This window comes from Amblyraja radiata, chromosome 17 (genome assembly GCF_010909765.2).
Source record: "Amblyraja radiata isolate CabotCenter1 chromosome 17, sAmbRad1.1.pri, whole genome shotgun sequence".
NCBI classification, from domain to species: Eukaryota; Metazoa; Chordata; class Chondrichthyes; order Rajiformes; family Rajidae; genus Amblyraja; species Amblyraja radiata.
The window spans coordinates 40,496,870-40,520,240 of NC_045972.1; the positions used below are offsets into that span (position 1 = coordinate 40,496,870).

The window sequence follows — 23,371 nt, forward strand, 5'->3', positions numbered from 1 at the left end:
GTAGTTACATTCAGCAATTTGTGGTCAAACCAGGGCAGGATCCTCAGAATGAATGGTAGGGCCTTTGTAGAGTTGTCGAGCAGAGGGATCTAGGAGTACAAGTAAACAGCCTCCTGAAAGTGGTGCCACAGGTCAGGGTTATATTCATATTGTTTTTTTGTTTTTTTAAAATTATTTTTATTAGAAGTACGGTAAATTACAATAATACACAACACATATATCTTAATACATTTTTTTGTACCGCTTCATTTTTTTGAGCTTTAAGAAAAAGATAGAAGTAAGGAAAGTAAAGAAAGTGCGCAAGAGTCGTGAAGTGCAAGAGAGTGTTGGGAAAAGAAAGCCCCTTAGAAAAGAAGTTAGAGAAGGAAGTAAAGTAAGAAAGTAGACCCTAGAAAAGAAAGAAAAAGAAAGTAGGGACAATCGCTCTATTATAACATTAAACTCCGCAGAAAGACTACCAACCAAGTCTGTTTTTGTTGGTTTACCTCCCATTGCCAGGTCCTGATACCATATATTTATTTATTTATTTTTAAAATTACTATTGCACCTCATGCTTGTAATAGGTCCATAAACGTAGACCACGTCTTTTGGAATTGGTCTGCTTTACCTGCTAAGAGGAATCTCATCTCTTCCAGATGTAATGTTTCAAACATATTTGATGTCCACATTTTTATTGTTGGTGTGGGCGCATTTTTCCAGAATTTAAGTATGAGCTTTTTTCCCATAATTAGCCCGTAATTGAATAAATTCTTCTGATACACGTTTAATTTATATTCATATTGTTGCACTCTGCGGTTCACTAGCTCACAAAGACCCATTGGGTTGAGTTTGTAGGGGAAAAACATGCATCCGGCAGACTTCCCAATGGCTGTAACACTTCAATCCATGCCTAAGGTGGTGCGCCCAGAGAGAAGTGCGCTACCAGGCAGCACGGTGGCGCAGCGGTAAAGTTGCTGCCTCACAGCGCCAGAGACCCGGGTTCAACCCTGACTACGGGTGCTGACTATGGAATTTGTGCGTTCTCCCTGTGACCGCGTGGGTTTCATCCCACACTCCAAAAATGTACAGGTTTGCATTTTAATTGGCTTTGGTAAAAATTGCAAATTGTGCCTAGTGTGTAGGAAGGTGCTAGTGTATGGGGATCGCTGGTCGGTACGGACTCGGTGGGCGGAAGGGCCGGTTTCTGTGTTGTATCTTGGAACTCTTCAAGTTGAAAATGGGGGTAAATTGCAGGAAACTCATGCCCTTCCAAATCCGTGTCCCTCACTCAGCATATAGCTTAGGCTACAAAAACTACAGAGAGAATTTCCTGAACATTTGTCTCTCGTACCCCTGGTTGGCTTGTATTCCACCCAATGTTCTATCTACATGATGATGGAACCAACCCAGGGATTTGTAGGTGATTATTCCTGAAAGGAACAAAATGTTTGTATTTTTCTACCTTGTGGCATCTGCTTCTATCTTCTCCTTGTCGAGTCCACACACAAGATTAGAAGTTGCTCAGCCAGAGCTGAACACACTTCTCGGCATCTGCATACAATGGTGTCTGCCTCGTCGCCTCTTGTGAGTGGTGGTGAAAACAGGCCGCAACGTGAACGCTCTTTCCTTGACTCCATCTGCTTCAAGGACCACTGGACACAAAGCAACTTGGTTTGGAAAGCAGGCTGTGCAGAAACATTTACTGTTGAAAGGATGTAAAGGGGCTTGAAGGGTTTATGGACACACTGAGTGAGTGGCTGAGGAAAGGGGCCGATGGTACATAATGCAAGACCAAACACTTCACTAATCAGAAGAGCAGAGGAATCTTTAGAATTTTAAAATAATATATTAAAATATATATTTTTATATTGATGTTCAAGGGTACGTGAGTATGTCTTTAAACTTTAGAATTTAGAGATACAGTGTGGAAACAGGCTCTTCGGCCCACTGAGTCCGCGCCCGCCTTACACTAGCATTGTCATATACACCAGGGACAACTTACAATTTACCTAAGCCAATTAGCCTATAAACCTGCACATCTTTGGAGTGCGGGAGGAAACTGGAGAACCCGGAGAAAACCCACATGGTCACGGAGAGAACGTGCAAACTCCATACAGACAGCACCCTTGGTCGGGATTGAACCGGAGTCTCTGGCGCCGTGAGGCAGCAACTCTACCGCTGCCCTTGGTTAAAGTTGTCTCATTCATGTGATAAATCATCTCTGTAATGTAGCAATGACCGCAATGAGGATTATTGAGCTCGATACTTTTGTCTTTTGCAGGTTAAACAGTTTGAGCGGCTTGAGCAGGAGGTGACGAGACCGATCGAGAACGACCTGTCAAACTGGACACCCTCACAGCAGTACGGCCAGCTGAAGAGCAGGCTGAGCCCCTCGGACAAGCAGCTCCTCTTGTTTTACTCGGAACAGTGCGAGCTAAACGTGACCACGCTGATCAACGCCATCGATGCCTTCTTCACATCCATCAACGCCAACCAGCCCCCCAAGGTCTTTGTGGCCCACAGCAAGTTTGTGATCCTCAGCGCGCACAAGTTGGTTTTCATCGGGGACACCCTCTCCCGCCAGGCCAAGTCACAAGAGGTGCGCAACAAAGTCACGCACTACAGCAACCTCCTGTGCGAGATGCTGAAATATATCGTGGTCACGACAAAGACTGCAGCTCTACAATATCCGTCTGGCACCGCAGCCAAAGAGATGATGGACAGAGTCACCGAACTATCGCACTGTACACATCAGTTCAAGATGATGCTGGGCCAGTTAGCGGCCATGTGAGGCAGGGGGGGACCTGCGGTTAAGACTACATTTAAAGACTGAAAGCAAAACTCAGCTGTAAATGGATCATTGTAAATATTGGCCTTCCACTTACCCACCAAGGGAAGAGAGCTTTTGTTTCGTTAGACCCCGCTGTTTCTTATTAATCAGAAGGATATTTAAATTCTAAATGCTGTAGTGGTTCCTGTTTCTCCTTTTTAAATGTTATTTTAACATCGCAGTCGATAATACAAAGTGGAAATAATTTCATTGTCGATTTTAAATTGCAAGCCTATGTTCTAGTTTGAAGCATCATTAAAGGTGAAAGGAGGTTCACTAGAGCATTGAAAATTGAGCGGTTTTCTACTGTGACAATTAACTGAGTCACTTTTTCATTGTCATGTAAAAAGCAATGAAACGTCTCTGCTGATTTTTAAGAGTTTTAGAATTCTGTATGACATCATTAACAGCCTCTGTGTGGAGAGACAAAGAGAGAGAGGAGCTGACAAGCAGGTGGTAAACGTACCTGTTCCAATTGCATTATATGTTTTCAAAACAAAAATGTTATTCAAAAGTTTTCGGATGGATTTGAATCATACCTCATTCAGTAGGCAGTATGCGTTCCATTGCATTTCAATATTTGTGATTAGTTTTGCCCGCGCTTTTCAGCAAATGCAAATGAATTGGTGCCTTGAAATTATGAAAAGCTTCTGTTGGTGAACAGAACTAGAATCATTTGCCGCCTGCAGTCACATTGGATCTCAAGGTGTGGGGATGCAAAAAAATATATATCACTGACGGTCAGTGTCATTTTAATGACGTATTTAAGTTTCTGTGTCTTTTATACGAGTAGTGTATAAAAATCAAAATCATGTGTTCAACATTTGCTCTGAATATATTTGCAAATGCGATTTGTTGAACCGACCAAGTTGTGTTTCATCCGAAACGATGACTGGAAGAAGTAGGACAACTTCATTTGAACTTCTTAACCAAAGACTGCCTGAGGGCATCAGACTCTATTGACCGTTTATTGTTGGAGCTGCAATATAACATCAAAATTAGCTTCAGAGCTGACGGCCTTTGATCAGTCAATTACTGGAGTCCATAATCTTATTTCCATACACGAGCTAGGTATCCCCCTTTACATTGCAGAAGTATCGTCGAGGATTGCAGCCATTTCTACGCACTATGCTTCAATGAGGATGACGGATCATTTATTAACCTTTAGTTATCCGACCTGCATGAGGTACCATCTTACACACTCCCGATTTTATTTTATAATAGAGAAGATTTTACGTACGTTTGAAATTTAAAAGGCTGATATTTGATGTAATTGGAGGGTTATAACCTTGTAAGCAATGTATCTTTGTTTGTATATGTCTGCACATTATGTGAATATAAGCAATTGTGTCGGACAAGTGCCGGCCAAAGACTTGATCTTGCTTCTGTGGGAAAAGAGAATTCTGCAGCCAAATTTTACTCATTAGACAAGGGCGGAACACCCCCAAGCTGTGCACTGACCTGTTCGTGAACAGAAGAGGACAATGTAATCAAGCGAATCTTGGCACAACAGCCCGGCAATAACTTAAGATTGTACAACAGATCCAACAAACAGGTGGGTGCTGGAGATTCTGCCCAGCAGTGCCAGAGTTTACACAGCTCTGCTTCAGTAAGTTAATCAGTTAGAAATTAAATTAAAAGTTATCCAAGTTATGGGTTAAGAATTGCAATGTAAAAGGGGCTTAAAGTAATTCTGACATCAATATTCGTTGCTGGAGCTTCTACAGTCATGCTGGAAACTCGTGGTAGTTTTAAAATTAAAAAAAAATATTTTATCCTTTATTCTGTTTCTGATCTTAACATTTTGGTGAAACACTACTGTAAATGTGATGTATTCTTTGCAGTGCTACTGGTTCATATCCATCAGAATGTTTATTTCTCTCACACAGTGATTGGTTTAGGGTGGCTGTTGACTTTTGTATTATATTCAACTGGATTTATTTTTAATTATTAAACAGGCTTAAGAACCATAAAAAGTGAGTTGCGTGTTTGTGGCTGGGACAAGCCGAAACAGTTCCATATTGTTTGACACAAAATGCTGGAGTAGCTCAGCGGTTCAATCGGCATCTCTGGAGGTGACGTTTCGGGTCGAGAAACTTCTTCAGACCCAAATGTCGCCTATTCCCTTTCTCCAGACGCTGCCTGACCCGCTGAGTTACTTCAGCATTTTGTGCCTAGCTTCTGCAGTTCCTACATGTTTTGTTAGCTTGTTTTTAGGACAGTTTTTTTTATTTTGGGGATCCATTTGAATTTGAAGAATATGCCTTTTTAATTTTAAATAAAAGTTGAAATTACTGGACTTAACTAGAACTCAAACGTGACACTTAATAAGTCCAGCAATTTCAACTTGAAGAGTTTAGAGATACAGCGAAGAAACAGACCCTCCAGCCAAGCCAAGCCAAGCCAAGCCAATCCGTGCCGACCAGCGACCACTATTTCTATCTTTTACACCAGGGACAATTTACAGAAGCCAATTAACCTACAAACCTGCACGTCTTTGGAAGGTGGGAGGAAACCGGAGCACCCGGATAAAACCCATGCAGTCACGGGGAGAACATACAAACTCTGTACGGACAGCACCCATAGTCGGGATTGAACCCGGGTCTCTGGCGCCGTAAGGCAGTAACTCTACTGCTGCACCACCGTGCCGCCCCAAGAAGCCAGTAATCCGCTCTTATCGTCCAGTGGGCTGGAATATGCTATAGAGACCCACGAAGAGAAGGAAAATTAAAATAAGGGACTGATCTGCCAGAATACTTTGGACAGGCAGAGTGCATGGAATTCTTGAGAGCAAAGCAAGGTGAGGGTCTGCTTTTAACACAGTCAAGTTGGCCAATAATAGATTCAGGCAGTAAGCCGTCAGGAAGTCCAGCCATGCCAACCGCCTGCCTTTCTTCCAGGGTATGCTGGTGCCAGGGTATCGCTGGGGAAAGTGCCACAGCGGTTGGCTCAGTGGAAGCCATCCTGGAGAGAGTGTACAGGAGCAGCCAGGGTACATCCTGGATAATGGGGAGAACATGTTCATGTAAGGTCAACACAAAATGCTGGAGTAACTCAGCGGGTCAGGCAGCATCTCTAGAGGGAAGGAATGGGCGGCATTTCGGGTCGAGACCCTTCTTCAGACTTGTTCCTTCCTACACATATTAATTTAAGATATTTTATGGGATTTTAAATAAAATTATTTAAAAACAAACAGAGATAGAGCTGCTGCCTTACAGTGCCATAGGCCCGGGTTGGATCCTGACTACGGGTGCTGTCTGTACAGAGTTTGTACGTTCTCGGTTGCTGAACTAAACATTCCCATGGCAGGAACAGCACAGATTTTTCTGGTAAGGAGAGAGAAGGCAGGTAAGGAGAGAGAAGGCAGGGACCATTACCTTCCCTTCATTCATATCAATAAATAAAGCACCATTAAACCATTGCTAAATAACGTGCACCAACCTTCTGAACAACAGGGTCATCCTGAAATAAAAGATAGGTGAATTAAATAAATAAATACATTTAAATATTTTATCTATAGCATTTAGCATCTATATGGAGAAAAAAATTATAGGTGCATTCTCCCCAAAATGATTCAGCTATTTTTATGCCTAGCAATAGTTTCACTTCTATGAAATGGATGCCATCCAATTCATTAAAACATTACAATCTATATTATGTATTAATATAAATGATGCATGTAATATGTTAAGCAACATTGTCATGTATTATAACATATTAAAGCAGTAATAATCTAACATGTTATGCCATTACTTGATGGCTGCATTACATTCCGTGCCCTGTAGATGGGAGCAGAGAATACAAACTTTAAAAAAACATGAAGCGCTGGGGTAACTCAACGGGTCAGGCAGCAGCTCTGGAGGAAACCTTTAAGCTGTTCTGATCAGCAGTAGCGTCATAGAGTGATAACAGGCCCTTCGGCCCAACTTGCCCATACCGGCCAACATGCACCACCTGCGAGCATTTGGTTCATATCCCTCCAAACCTGTCCTATCCATGACCCTGTCTAACTGTTTCTTAAATGTTGGGATTGTCCCTCTGCCTCAACTACCTCTTCTGGCAGCTTGTTCCACACATCCACCACCCTTTGAGTGAAGTTACCCCTCAGATTCCTATTGATCTTTTCCCCTTCACCTTAAACCTATGTCCTCTAGTCCTTGATTCACCTACTCTGGGCAAGAGACTTTGTGCATCTACCCGAACTATTCCTCTCATGATCTTATACACCTCCACAGACAGAGGCTGTGTGATAGGTGCTGGGCTGTGTGATACACCTCCACAGACAGAGGCTGTGTGATAGGTGCTGGGCTGTGTGATACACCTCCGCAGACAGAGGCTGTGTGATAGGTGCTGGGCCATACAACCAGAATCAATCAATCTCTTTTTTTCTTCTTTTTTTTTAAAATTCCAAGACTTTATTCGACACAACAAATGATACAACAGATCACGTCATAAACAAAAAAAGAAATTACACTATATCAAGTGTCGTTATAATACAACATTACAATCATTGTTCACAATACTCTCAACCCCACGTGGTGACCAGCGCCCACGGAAAACCTCCAAAGTCCCCGTGAACACCGCGTGTTCTCTCTCCAGGGACACACGTGCACGGACGTAGGCCCGAAAGAGGGGCAGGCAGCCGACTCTAGCCTGACCATCAACCGCCTGCTGCCTGGACCCGCGAATGGCCATCTTGGACAGGCCCAGGAGCAAACCGACAGGTAAGTCCCACCCCCCCCCACTTGGCTCTCCCCACACCCTGCCTTGTGTCCAAACACAAGAATCGTAGGACTAAAATGCAACCAGAACTTTAGGAACAACCCCTTCAGATATTGGTACAGGGGCAGTAGCCTCTCACACGCCATATAGACGTGGAACACGGTCTCTTCCTCGCCACAGAAAATACAAGCAGCGGACGAGCCCGTGAACCGACTCAAACGTTTGTTACATGCCACCGCTCTCTCCACCCCAGGTCCCCAATGTAAAGGGGGACAACTCCCTTGTAGAGGGACACCCACTGGGGACGATCTCTCTCGGTAGAGAGAGAGAGAGAGAGAGAGAGAGAGAGAGAGAGAGAGAGAGAGAGAGAGAGAGAGAGAGAGAGAGTGAGAGAGAGAGAGACAGAGAGAGAGGGAGAGAGAGGGGGAGAGGGAGGGAGGGAGAGAGGGAGAGAGAGAGAGAGAGAGAGGGAGAGAGAGAGAGAGAGGGGGGGGAGAGGGAAAGGAGAGAGAGAGAGAGAGAGAGAGAGAGGGAGAGAGAGAGAGATAGACGAAGAGATGAGAGAGGCCGAGAAGCTATGATAGAGCGCTCTATCTCTCTCTCTCTCTATCATCTATCGCTCTCTCTCTCTCTCTGCTCCTCTCTCCCTCTCATATCTCATCTCTCTCTCTCTCTCCGCTCTCTCCTCTCTCTCTCTATGCAGTAGAACAGTGAGTGCACTTCACACCATGAGTGGAGTTCCTGGTTGCGACTAACACAGGCATTTAAGAGCTGCCGGTGCTTGCCTCTAAACGCCACGGAGACAAGGGCAAGGCTTGAACCTCTCCCACCGGCTACAAGATAGTTGGTGCGCTCCCCCAGAACAAGCTATTCACGTGAACTATATCATCTCTGAAGTATTTACTCAGGGACTGATATTTCCCGATAAACTTCACACACATGGCCCTCCATTTTCTTCTACAATTGCCCCTTCATCACATTGTATTACTTATTCTAAACACCAAACTATTCAAAGAAAACTCAGCACCACGCTACTCTTTATATATCAACTGTTGGAGCAGATACAATATGCTGTACATTTGATACATTACTGGATACCATGAATTGGAGTCATAGTGAGTCAGACCGTGGAAACAGGCCCTTCGGCCCAACTTGTCCACATTGTCCAACATGTCCCATCTACACTTGTCCCACCTGCCTGCTTTTGGCCCATATCCCTCTAAACCTGTCCTACCCATGTCCCTGCCTCAACTACCTCCACTGGCAGCTTGTTCTATACACCCACCACCTTTTGTGCCATTGAGCGTGAAACAGATCCTATGGACCAATTCATCCATGTGGACCAATATATTGATCTTATCTAGTCCACTTGCTTGTGTTTGGCTCCAAACATCCTTCTAAATCTTTCTTATCTAAATATATTTTAAACATTGCAATAGTGTCTGCCTCTGCAGCTTCCTCTGGCAGCTCAGTCCATGTACCCACCACCCCTTCACGTGAATTCAATCACAGCATCTTTTATTTTGTTTGCTTTTCAAAGCATCTTGTCATTGTGTTCCAGCTTTCACACCTGACTTAGTAAAGACACCTTTCCTATTTCCTGCTCTGCATTTTCAAAATAACAAAGTCATAGTGACGTACAGTTGCTCAGCACTGAAGCAGGCCCTTCAACCCACCAAGGTCATGCTAACCTTTTGGCCCATCGACACTAATCTAATTTGCCTCCTCAGCCTATGCTTTGTCTATTAAGTGCCTATCAAAGTGTCTTTTAAACTAAGGAAATTTGTCTGATTTCAGCATCTCCTGTCATAAGATCATAAGTGATAGGAGTAGAATTTGGCCATTCGGCCCATCAAGTCTACTCCCCCGTTCAATCATTGCTCTCTCCTAACCCCATTCTCCTGCCTTCTCCCCAGGGTATCGCCTCAGCGCAGAGGGAGAAGAGGAGGGAAGAGACTGGAGACCTAAGACTTTTGCCTCCATCACAGTGAGGAGATGTTGGGTGGACTCACTGTGGTGGATGTTAATATGTGTTTATTGTTGTTTTTTATTGTATTGTATTGTATGTATGATTGCTTCAATTTCGTTCAGACTTCGGTCTGAATGACAATAAAAGGCTATCTATCTATCTATCTATCTATCTATCTATCTATCTATCTATCTATCTATCTATCTATCTATCTATCTATCTATCTATCTATCTATCTATAACCTCTGACACATGTACTTATCAAAAATCTGCTTTAAAAATATCCACTGACTTGGCCTCTACAAGAATGCCACAGATTCACCAGCCTCTGACGAAAGGAATTCCTCCTCATCTCCTCCTAAAAGAACATTGGCGTTGAGTTGTAGCAGACAACTTTCTGTGTGCAAAAAAATCCCCTCAAATTTTCTTCAAAACGACTTCCTCTTATCTCAAACCTATTTCCTCTTGATTTTGACACCTCAACCGAGGAAAAAATGATTCTGATTATCTAACCGATGTCTGCCTTGTACAACGTGATACACTTCTATCTGGCAATTCCTCAGATTCCTCGGAAAAACAAACCCAACATATCACCCTCTCTACAGGTTACAATGGGTGAATGGGTCAATGGCACTTTATTTCTCATGTGTCGAGGTACAGTGGAACTCATATTTTTATACAGTTCAGCACTTTATCTTATCTTAGATAAGCATCTCAGATACAGTGCAAGTGTGTAGTAATAGTCCGCTGAGACAGTATCAGAGTCGCCAGATTTGGCATCATTTTCAAGCCCCATTTGTTACAGGGGTCGTGTACATAACCTGGCCATGGTCCACGCGCCCGGCCTCTTGGAGCGGCGTCCGGTCCAGTCGAGCCCCAGGCTGCCGCCGGGCCTCCAGCGGCCTACTCCAATGTTGAGGCACTGCGCTGCCTCCCGCAGCCGGTCTGCTTACTGGCTCTCCGTCCGACTCCCTCCTCTGTAGACCACGGGGTGAACAGGGGCCAGGGTAAAGTCCTGCGACCAAGGCAGGAAGGAGGAGCGTGTATGATCGTTGTACCGGAAAGGATTTCGCCCGTCGTGACGTTTGGCCTCACTTGCGTAACAATACCTAACATACACGAGAACTGTAGAAACAAAGAACTGTAGATGCTGGCTTATACAAAGATAGATACAAAGTGCTGGAGTAACTCAACGGGTCAGGCAGCATTTCAGGAGAAAAAGGATGGGTGACAATAGACAATAGGTGCAGGAGTAGGCCATTCGGCCCTTCGAGCCAGCACCGCCATTCAATGTGATCATGGCTGATCACCCCCACTCAGAACCCCGTTCCTGCCTTCTCCCCATATCCCCTGACTCCACTATTTTAAGAGCCCTATCTAGCTCTCTCTTGAAAGCATCCAGAGAACCTGCCTCCACCGCTCTCTGAGGCAGAGAATTCCACAGACTCACAACTCTCTGTGAGAAAAAATGTTTCCTTGTCTCTGTTCTAAATGGCTTACTCTTTATTCTTAAACTGTGGCCCCTGGTTCTGGACTCCCCCAACATCGGTAACATGTTTCCTGCCTCTAGCATGTCCAAACCCTTAACAATCTTATATGTTTCAATGACATATCCACTCATCCTTCTAAACTCCACAGTGTACAAGCCCAGCTGCTCCATTCTCTCAGTCCCGCCATCCCAGGAATTAACCTTGGAAACCTACGCTGCACTCCCTCAATAGCAAGAATGTCCTTCCTCAAATTAGGGGACCAAAACTGCACACAATACTCCAGGTGTGGTCTCACTAGGGCTCTGTACAACTGCAGAAGGACCTCTTTGCTCCTATATTCGATTCCTCTTGTTATAAAGGCCAACATGCCATTCGCTTTCTTCACTGCCTGCTGTACCTGCATGCTTACTTTCATAGACTGATGTACAAGGACCCCCAGATCCCGTTGTACTTCCACCTTTCCCAACTTGACACCATTTAGATAGTAACCTGCCTTCCTGTTTTTGCTACCAAAGTGGATAACCTCACATGTATCCGCATTAAACTTCATCTGCCATGCATCTGCCCACTCCCCCAACCTGTCCAAGTCACCCTGCATTCTCATAGTATCACCCTGCATTCTCAAGGTCCCGATGTTTCGGGTCGGGACCTTGCTTCTTTGGATCGGGAACCCTACTGTTTCAGGAGCACCTGAGCATTTTGCTTAGATAGTTTACAACCCAGCGGTATGAACATTGAATTCTCTAAGTTTAAGTAACTTCATCTATACTCCCCACCCTTCCTGCTAGCCCCCTTGCGTTTTACCAGTTCCCCAATTCTATGTATTGTTTCTCTTGAGATCACAACTTCCCTAGCCAACGCCCTGCCTGAGGTAATTTGTGGCCGGCCCTGATTAGTACTGGTCTCGTTTTGCCTCCAGCTCTTCATCTCCCCCCCCCCCCCCCCCCCCCCCCCCCCACCCCTACCCTATACATTCAGTCTGAGGCAGGCTCCTGACTCAAAATGTCACCTATCCTTTTTCTTCGGAGATGCTGCTGGACCTGCTGAGTTACTCCAGCACTTTGTGTCTATCCTGGAGATGAAAAACTGCGTCACTGTTTTATGACAAGCGCTCCTGCCTTTGATTCATCACATTCATTCAACTTATTGATTCAACTTATTGAATGAATGGTATGAATCAGGAATGATGGCCCTTGTGCCTGTCTTTGGAACTATTGAATTTAGCACCAGGGTCTGCTGTAATGTTGAAGATGCTAATAAACTGCATCTGAGCTGGCTTCACTATCTTCACTAGATAGATGGGGGAAGGCACAGGGGGTTGCGCAGCTTTAGAGTTGCTGCCTCACAGCGCCAGAGATCCGGGTTCGATCCTGACTACAGGTGCTATCTGTATGGAGTTTGGACGTTCTCCCTGTGACCTGAGTGGGTTTTCCCCGGGTGCTCCGTTTTCCTCCCACATACAATACAATACAATACAATACAATACAATACAATACAAATTTATTGTCATTTGAGCCTCAGTGAGACTCAAACGAAATTTCGTTTACACAGCCATACAAACAAAGACAATGTCCTACAGACATACACACAAACATCCATCACAGTGAACCCACTGTGATGGAAGGCACAGTGAGCAAGGGAGAAACATTCCCTAGGCATACAGGTTTGTCGGATAATTGGCTTGGTAAAGTTGTAAATTGTCCCCAGCATGCGTAGGTTGGTGTGCGGGGATCGCTGGTCGGCACGGGCTCCGTGGGCCGAAGGGCCTGTTTCCACGCTGTACCTCTAAAGTAAACTAAACGAAAGGCGGAGAAAGAGCTGGAGGGTGGTAAGTGGAGCGAGATAAGGGAGGGATGGTGGGCAGATGGAGCTGGATGGAAGGGGGTGTAGGCAGGGAGACCAAGGGAGAAACTCAAGTGGGTAAAGGATGCGGTGACGAGCAGATGCAACCATGCTTGGGAAGGTAACAAATCCATGTAAAGGGTGAGGGTGAACAAAGCTAGAGAGAATCTCAGTAACCAGCAGGGGTGAGAGAGAAGTACAGGGGGAATTGTAAAATTCTATGTTCATACCCATGGGTTGTAGGCTAGCCAAGTGCAATATGACATTCAGAGAGTTATAGAGCATGGAAACAGGCCCTCTGATTCAACCCATTCATACTGACCAAAATGCTTCTCAAAGCTAATCCAATTTGCCCTGCCCTCATCAATCCTCTTGGTCACTTCTGCGATAAACTCAAACAAATTGCTTTTGCTCCTAGCAAAGACATAGTAAAGACATGCTTAACTATGCACAGAATCTTGCTGAGTAACTGTAATCACTCCAAGTCGAGTTTGTTGTCATATGTACAAGTGCAGTGAGTTACAGATACAATGGGAAAGGGTTGTTTGTAGCAGCGTTACAACCACATAGACTCAGACAAGCACACAAGGACACAATACAAACAGATCACACCAAAAATATCTAAAATAAAGGGGACAGTGCAAAAACCATCATTGGAAAATAAAGCAAGTTTATGACCTAGTGCAAGTGGTGGACTCTGGTGATTTCTTGCCTTTCCAAAAGCAAATAAATCCTGTCTCACAGTCCTTTCCAACAACCTTCCCTGCCACTGATGTTAGGCTCACCGGGTTTTTCATGCAGGCCTTTTTAATTAAATGCGCATCATTAGTCACCCTCCAGTCCTCCAGTATTTCGCTAAGGAAGATAACAAAATCTCTGTCGGCACCCCAGCAATTCCTTCCCGCAACTTCCCACGAAACCCCTGGAGAGGCTTTGGGGAGTTATCCATTTTTCATCTTCATGCACTTTAAACCATCAGCACTTCCTCTTTCATAATGTTGATGTATTTCAGGTTATCCCTGTTCGTTTCACTAAATTCCCTTCTTTCCGTGTTCTTCTCCATGGTGAATACAGTTGAGAAGTATTCATTTTAGAACTTGCCCACTCATCGTGACTCCACACATAGATTAGACAATAGACAATAGGTGCAGAAGTAGGCCATTTGGACCTTCGAGCCAGCAACGCCATTCTCTGTGATCATGGCAGATCATCCCCACTCAGTACCCCATAATCCCCTAACTCCGCTATCTTTAACAGCTCTATCTTACTACATAGATCTTTAAGGGGTGCCTATTCTTTCTCTAGATAGACACAAAATGCTGGAGCAACGCACGGGATGGGCAGCATCTCTGGAGAAAAGGAATGGATGACGTTTCGGGTTGTGACCCTTGTTCACCCGAAGCGTCACCCATTCCTCCTTTCCGGAGATGCTGCCCGTCCCGCTGAGTTACTCCAGCATTTTGTGTCCATCCTTGGTGTAAACCAGCATCTGCAGTTCCTTCCTACACATCCTCTCTCCAGCTACCCTGTGGCCTTATCATGCTTATAGAATCTTTAAGGTTTTTTCTTTATCTTGTTAGCCATGGGAGACAGAGACAAATAACATCTCGTAGAGCAGAGGTGAGTTTCTCAAACAAGTAGGCCTTACATGGGAAACACTCGGAGAGAATCCAAAGTCTATCACCCATAGCATGTTATATCCGCACAACACAATGGTTACCTGTGGATTTTACACGTTTGAATCAATTCACCGTTGATCAACATTTAACCTCCTGTTGCTTGTCATTGGAAAACAGTTCCTCCATTTACCTAATAAACGGGTGCAATAAAGGATACCTCTATCTCCCATTACATAAGCTCTTGGGTTAAACATATTATAAACTATTCATCTTACTTATAATTTTCCAAATTGCCTACATCAATGGCGAAAGGATACACCGAGCCTCTGGCAGTGGTGGCCCAGTGGCGCAGCGATACACAGAGCCTCCGGCAGTGGTGGCACAGTGGCGCAGCTGGTGGAGCTGCTGTCTCATAGTGCCAGAGATCTAGGTTCAATCCCGACCTCAGGTGCTGCCTGGGTGGAGTTTGCACGTGCTCCTTGTGACCATGTGGGTTTCCACCCACATCCCAAAGACATGCGGGTTTGTAGGTTAATTGGCCACTGAAAATTGTCCCTAATGTGTAGGGAGTGAATGAGAAAGTGGGATGACATAGAACTAATGTGAATGTGATTGATGGTTGGCATGGACTGGGTGGGCCAAAAGGCCTGTTTGCGTGCTGCACCTCTCAATCAAGTTGGTTTGCAGAGCAGCATACGTTCTGTTACCAGTTGCAAACATATCAGGCTGCAACTAGTTAGTGCAAAGCAGAACCAGTCTTCAATCCAAGGCAATTATAGTTGCATTAATAACACCACTAATGATAAAAATCTCAAAAGAAACATGGGAAAAATATTTGATACATATACATAAATGTTCGATCAATGCTAGACATAACTTAATTCAATTTAAAATATTACATAGATTATATTATTCCAAAACTAGGTTGAATAAATTTTATCCAAATATTTCTCCCATCTGTGATAAATGTCTTTCACAAAATGCCAATATTACGCACTCATTTGTCTCTTGTTCAAAACTTTATAAATTTTGGTGTGATATATTTGATATATTCTCAAAGCTATTTAAGACAAAAATGGAACCTAACACTGAAATTATAATATTTGGAGTAAGTGGAGATGGGAACAAATTAAATACACACCAAAACTCATTTTTCAATTATGGGTTAATAACAGCAAAAAAACTTATACTTAAATTTTGGAAAAATGCTAATATTCCAACATTTAAAATGTGGATCAGTAATATGCTGGACACAGCACATTTGGAAGAAATGAGACTCCTCCTAATAGACAAACAAGACCTATTATTAAGTAGTTGGTCCCCATTTACTGATTTCTTGGATTCATGTGGTGACATAGTATCATGAAAACCAACAGTTTCAGGTATGGGTGAAAGATGGTTTAGCATATTAAAAAAAAACCCATCTCACTGTGGCAATGGAATAATCTCCCTCCTGCTTTCCTTCTTCACTTATTCCTTCTCTTTAACTTTTTCTTTATTGGTTTTTCTCCCACTCACTAATCTATTCTTCACTTTTCACAACCTCTTTTTCTTCTCTCCTTTCTCACTTCTCTCTTTAAAAAAAAGGGAAGTTGTACAGAGGATGTAATATGTTAACATCGTTTTTGTACCAATGCATATACTCACTTCTAATAAATAAAATATATATTTTTTAAAACAACACCACTAAGCCATCAAAAATAGACACAAAATGCTGGATTAACTCAGTGGGTCAGGCAGCATCTCTAGAGAAAACGAATAGGTGACATTTCGGGTCGAGACCCTTCTTAAGACTGAGAGTAAGGGGAGAGGGAAACTAGAGCACAAAGAACAAATTACAAAGAACAGTCCCTGCGTGGATATCTCAGAGATGATAGTTATTTTGTTCTTTATACCTCTAATTTTCTTACTCAAGTTCAAGTTCGCATTTAGACTCTCAGTCTGAAGGTGTCTGGACCCGAAACATCACCTATTCCTTTTCTCCGGAGATGCTGCCTGACCCACTGAGCGACTCTGGCATTTTATGTCTATATTCGGTGTAAACCAGCATCTGCACTTCCTTCCTACACGAATACGCCATCTCTCAATGCAATAGTGTTTCCGTGGCATTTAGATCAAATTCTGGATGAGTTTTTTCTCGAGACATGTACTTGCAAGTCAAGTCAAGTCAGATTTATTTATATAGCACATTTAAAAAACAACTCTCGTTGACCAAAGTGGTTTACATTTATTATAAGAATAGTATACACAAGCAAACTACATACATATATACAAATAGCCCTCGCTCAGAGGACGTCAGGAAAGGCTTGGAAGAGCAGATAAGTTTTTAGTCTAGACTTAAAGGAGTCGATGGAGGGGGCAGTTCTGATGGGAAGGGGGATGCTGTTCCACAGTCTAGGAGCTGCAACCGCAAAGGCACGGTCGCCCCTGAGCTTATGCCGAGACCGCAGGATATTCAGCAACCCCAAGTCGGCCGATCTGAGGGACCTGGAGGTGGTGTAGTGGGTGAGAAGACTTTTAATGTAAGTGGGTGCAAGCCCATTGAGGGCTTTGTAGACAAAGAGGAGGGTCTTGAAATCTATTCGGAACCGCACAGGGAGCCAGTGGAGAGAGGCCAGCGCTGCCTTGCCCTATATCAATGCCAGGTAGCAAATAAGTCAAGTATTTCTTCAAGCAAGTTGTCTACAAATAAATACTGGGGGAGAAGGCATACATTGTAGTACCTAAATCAAAATGGGCAAACGGGACTAGCTCAGATGGCCATCTTGGGCAGCATGGATGAAATGGGCTGAATGGTCTGTTTCTGTGTTGTATTCAAGAGAGAGTAAGATATAGCTCTTAGGGCGAACGGAATCAAGGGATATACGGAGAAAGCAGGAAACATAGATACATAGAAAATAGGTGCAGGAGTAGGCCATTCGGCCCTTCGAGCCTGCACCGCCATTCAATATGATCATGGCTGATCATCCAACTCAGTATCCTGTACCTGCCTTCTCTCCATACCCCCTGATCCCTTTAGCCACAAGGGCCACATCTAACTCCCTCTTAAATATAGCGAGTTAGATGGAACGGGGTGCTGAATTTGGATGATCAGCCATGATCATAATGAATGGCGGTGCTGGCTCGAAGGGCCGAATGGCCTAGTCTACGTTTCTACGTATTTGACTATGACTGTAAACAATGGTATCCAGTATTGTAACTAATTAGACACAAAAAGCTGGAGTAACTCTGCGGGTTAGGCAGAATCTCTAGAGAAACGGAAAGGTGATGTTTCGGATCGAGACCCTTCTTCACACTGAGAATCACGGGAGAGGGAAAGTAGAGAAATGAAGAGGTACAGGGATCAAATGTGATGTAACTGCTCTTGTGTGCAGAGTTGTTTTTCTAAAAGTTAGTTGTTTGGTGTTTAGCATAAGTAATCTGATGTGGTGAAGCAACAATTATCGAAGGAAATGTAGAAACACATTTACACGAAGTTGATCAAGAAATATCATTTCCTAAGTGGATATCGCAGAGATGATTAATACAGTTCTTGTAGCTGAGAAAACTAAGAAACTGAGCAAATATATGATCGGTTCAATTTATCACAATGTCTATACATATCTTGGTGAATAATAATAATAATAATAATAATAATAATAAATTTTATTTATGGACGCCTTTCAAGAGTCTCAAGGACACCTTACAAAAATTTAGCAGGTAGAGGAAAAACATGTAAGGGGAATGAAATAAATAGTAGAGACATGACTAGTACACAAAGTAAAGACAGAATTCAATTCAAAACACAATATGAGGCAATTAATGCACAGATGAAAAGGGAGGGGGACGTGGGGCTAAGGATAGGCAGAAGTGAAGAGATGGGTCTTGAGGCGGGACTGGAAGATGGTGAGGGACACGGAATTGCGGATCAATTGGGAGAGGGAGTTCCAGAGCCTGGGAGCTGCCCTGGAGAAGGCTCTGTCCCCAAAACTGCGGAGGTTGGACTTGTGGATGGAGAGGAGACCGGCTGATGTGGATCTGAGGGACCGTGAGGGTTGGTAGGGGGAGAGGAGGTCAGTGAGATATGGTGGGGCCAGATGGTGGAGGGCTTTGTAGGTGAGGATCAGGATTTTGTAGGTGATCCGGTGGGAGATGGGAAGCCAGTGAAGTTAGAAACATAGAAACATAGAAATTAGGTGCAGGAGTAGGCCATTCGGCCCTTCGAGCCTGCACCGCCATTCAATATGATCATGGCTGATCATTCAACTCAGTATCCCGTACCTGCCTTCTCTCCATACCCTCTGATCCCCTTAGCCACAAGGGCCACATCTAACTCCCTCTTAAATATAGCCAATGAACTGGCCTCGACTACCCTCTGTGGCAGGGAGTTCCAGAGATTCACCACTCTCTGTGTGAAAAAAGTTCTCCTCATCTCGGTTTTAAAAGATTTCCCCCTTATCCTTAAGCTGTGACCCCTTGTCCTGGACTTCCCCAACATCGGGAGCAATCTTCCTGCATCTAGCCTGTCCAACCCCTTAAGAATTTTGTAAGTTTCTATAAGATCCCCTCTCAATCTCCTAAATTCCAGAGAGTATAAACCAAGTCTATCCAGTCTTTCTTCATAAGACAGTCCTGATATCCCAGGAATCAGTCTGGTGAACCTTCTCTGCACTCCCTCTATGGCAATAATGTCCTTCCTCAGATTTGGAGACCAAAACTGTATGCAATACTCCAGGTGTGGTCTCACCAAGACCCTGTACAACTGCAGTAGAACCTCCCTGCTCCTATACTCAAATCCTTTTGCTATGAAAGCTAACATACCATTCGCTTTCTTCACTGCCTGCTGCACCTGCATGCCCACTTTCAATGACTGGTGTACCATGACACCCAGGTCTCGCAGCATCTCCCCTTTTCCTAGTCGGCCACCATTTAGATAATAGTCTGCTTTCCTGTTTTTGCCACCAAAATGGATAACCTCACATTTATCCACATTATACTGCATCTGCCAAACATTTGCCCACTCACCCAGCCTATCCAAGTCACCTTGCAGTCTCCTAGCATCCTCCTCACAGCTAACACTGCCCCCCAGCTTAGTGTCATCCGCAAACTTGGAGATATTGCCTTCAATTCCCTCATCCAGATCATTAATATATATTGTAAATAGCTGGGGTCCCAGCACTGAGCCTTGCGGTACCCCACTAGTCACTGCCTGCCATTCTGAAAAGGACCCGTTTACTCCTACTCTTTGCTTCCTGTTTGCCAGCCAGTTCTCTATCCACATCAATACTGAACCCCCAATGCCGTGTGCTTTAAGTTTGTAAACTAATCTCTTATGTGGGACCTTGTCGAAAGCCTTCTGGAAGTCCAGATACACCACATCCACTGGTTCTCCCCTATCCACGCTACTAGTTACATCCTCGAAAAATTCTATAAGATTCGTCAGACATGATTTACGTTTGTAAATCCATGCTGACTTTGTCCAATGATTTCACCACTTTCCAAATGTGCTGCTATCCCATCTTTAATAACTGACTCTAGTAGTTTCCCCACTACCGATGTTAGACTAACTGGTCTGTAATTCCCCGTTTTCTCTCTCCCTCCCTTCTTAAAAAGTGGGGTTACGTTTGCTACCCGCCAATCCTCAGGAACTACTCCAGAATCTAAAGAGTTTTGAAAGATTATTACTAATGCATCCACTATTTCTGGAGCTACTTCCTTAAGTACTCTGGGATGCAGCCTATCTGGCCCTGGGGATTTATCGGCCTTTAATCCATTCAATTTACCCAACACCACTTCCCGGCTAACCTGGATTTCACTCAATTCCTCCAACTCCTTTGACCCGCGGTCCCCTGCTATTTCCGGCAGATTATTTATGTCTTCCTTAGTGAAGACGGAATCAAAGTAGTTATTCAATTGGTCCGCCATATCCTTGTTCCCCATGATCAACTCACCTGTTTCTGACTGCAAGGGACCTACATTTGTTTTAACTAATCTCTTTCTTTTCACATATCTATAAACACTTTTGCAGTCAGTTTTTATGTTCCCTGCCAGTTTTCTTTCATAGTCTATTTTTCCTTTCCTAATTAAGCTCTTTGTCCTCCTCTGCTGGTCTCTGAATTTCTCCCAGTCCTCCGGTATGCTGCTTTTTCTGGCTAATTTGTACGCATCATCCTTCGCTTTGATACTATCCCTGATTTCCCTTGTTATCCACGGATGCACTACCTTCCCTGATTTATTCTTTTGCCAAACTGGGAAGAACAATTTTTGTAGTTCATCCATGCAGTCTTTAAATGTCTTCCATTGCATATCCACCGTCAACCATTTTAGAATTAATTGCCAGTCAATCTTGGCCAATTCACGTCTCATACCCTCAAAGTTACCTTTCTTTAAGTTCAGAACCATTGTTTCTGAATTAACAATGTCACTCTCCATCCTAATGAAGAACTCAACCATATTATGGTCACTCTTGCCCAAGGGGGCACGTACAACAAGACTGCTAACTAACCCTTCCTCATTACTCAATACCCAGTCTAAAATAGCCTGCTCTCTCATTGGTTCCTCTACATGTTGATTTAGATAACTATCCCGCATACATTCCAAAAAATCCTCTTCCTCAGCACCCCTGCCAATTTGATTCACCCAATCTATATGTAGATTGAAGTCACCCATTATAACGGTTTTGCCTTTGTCGCACGCATTTCTAATTTCCTGTTTGATACCATCTCCAACTTCACTACTGCTGTTAGGTGGCCTGTACACAACACCCACCAGCGTTTTCTGCCCCTTAGTGTTTCGCAGCTCTACCCATACCGATTCCACATCCTGCAAACTAATGTCCTTTCTTTCCATTGCATTAATCTCCTCTCTAATCAGCAACGCTACCCCACCTCCTTTTCCTTTCTCTCTATACCTCCTGAATATTGAATATCCCTGGATGTTCAGCTCCCAGCCTTGGTCACCCTGGAGCCATGTCTCCGTGATCCCAACTATATCATAGTCATTAATAGCTATCTGCACATTCAACTCATCCACCTTATTATGTCCACCTAAGTTGTTTGAGGACTGGAGTGATGTGATGCCAGGATTTGGTGTGGGTGATGAGTCGGGCGGCTGCGTTCTGGACCAGTTGGAGTCGGTTGATGTAGGTGGAGCTGATGCCAAGGAGAAGTGAGTTGCAATAGTCCAGTCGGGAGAAGATGAAGGCATGGATGAGTCTTTCAGCAGCGGGAGGTGTGAGAGAGGGTCTGAGTTTGGCGATGTTGCGGAGATGAAAGAAGGAGGTTTTAATGACATGGTGGATGTGAGGCTCAAGGGAGAGGGTGGTATCAAAGATCACGCCAAGGTTGCGGGCCTGGGGAGATGGGGAGATGGGGAGACAGTGGTGCCGTCGATGGTGAGAGTGGGGTTATTGATTTTGCTGAGTGTGGCTTTGGAGCCTATGAGGAGGAATTCTGTCTTTTCGCTGTTAATAATGTATTAATTGTATGATTTCATAGCCATAAATTATATTATAATTATATCATTTTATGTATGTAGTTTATAGATTCTACATCCTTCCTGCTTTTTTTATAAAGCAGAAGCAGCAATAATATGTATGAATTAGTGTACTGCTTGCATAACATTTGATACATTTTCATAGCAGATATTGTCACTGGCTGTGAATCACCTAATTTCATTACAGGATGTTTGGTTGCTGGCTTTACCTCTTGGCTTTGGAAGTGGCCACACTTATGGTGATATTCCCCAGCCGGCAGGTTACTATCTGCCCTCCCCTCTTGGGATGAGAATATACACTATCCCACCGTTCACACCGCAGCAGTGCTTTGGCCAACTCGCACACAGAACAGAGAACGGGCTAGTCAAAGCCAGACAAGACACACAGCCGGGTGTGTTTGTGGTCACCCTCCGAAACCCTGTGGAGTCACCACCACTGGAATAAGCAGCCTTCCTCCAAACCGCCGACACAGCACTGTGTAGAAGCACGAGGATGACATAGAACACAGTACAGCACAGACGCAGGCCCTTCGGCCCACAATGTCCATGCCAAACACGATGCCAAGTTAAACTAATCTCCTCGGCCTCTGTCGTACATTCCCTGCATGTCCATGTGCCTATCTAAACATCTCCAATATGTCACGATTAAATCTACGTCTACCAGCCTTGGCATTGCACCCCAGGCACCCAAACAAACATGTGTAAAAAGTTTGCATCGCACCTCTCCTGGTGGCAAGCCACAGGCACAATGAACCCTCGGCTCTGGAGGGAGGTGTCTCGGTGTGGGAGGCGCTAGTCACGACGTTTTTACCTGAGTGGGTATTTAACGCCCGAGACCAGTGAGGAGTAGGTAGCAGGACTGTAACAGATTAAAATACGTCTCGTTCACACAACTTGTGTTGCGCTTGGTTTTTGGCTGGACTCCTGTGAGTCCCCACTACAACCTTCTATTTTCCCCTCTCACCTGAAAGCGATGCCATCTAGCCATCAACACATATGGAAGAAAGACACTGAGGGAATTACAAGGATGGTTGGTTGATGACAGCTACTCATGAGCCTCTACAACTCCCCCTCCCAATATCGTGACCTTCTCTCCAACGTCCCCAAACATCATTCACCCCTAACTATGTCTTGCCCGATGCCACCCAATCTTGATCCCATTTCCAAAAAAACCCTTCCTGCAGGGTGTTGACTCACTCTCTGACCTCCACCACCCTCACCATCCCCTCCCCAAAGTCACAGCCTTCTCCGAAACACACTTAACCTCACCACCTTCCCAGCAGCCCTCCCTCCACCAACACCACAGGCTTCTTGATCTTCTCAACAAATACCTCGACAGTTACCCCTATGGTTCACTTCCTCCCATGATACCCCCCCCCCCCCCCGACCTTTGTATCTATCTTCCTCCAAGATCTCGACTATGCAATGGGGAGGTAATGATGAGGAG

The 23,371-nt window shown here is 44.3% G+C and overlaps 1 protein-coding gene across 7 annotated transcripts in view; it reads left to right on the forward strand.

Annotated features, from left to right (window-relative positions):
* bcar1 (BCAR1 scaffold protein, Cas family member) overlaps window positions 1-4,785 on the forward strand; it is a 211,011-nt gene extending 206,226 nt beyond the window's left edge. For all 7 annotated transcript variants that reach the window (XM_033036289.1, XM_033036293.1, XM_033036294.1 and 4 more), the window contains one exon: window positions 2,261-4,785. In XM_033036289.1, coding sequence (XP_032892180.1) covers window positions 2,261-2,770 — 510 coding nt within the window. In that variant the 3' untranslated portion in view covers window positions 2,771-4,785. The remainder of the gene's footprint in view (window positions 1-2,260) is intronic.
* Window positions 4,786-23,371: the final 18,586 nt, after the last annotated feature.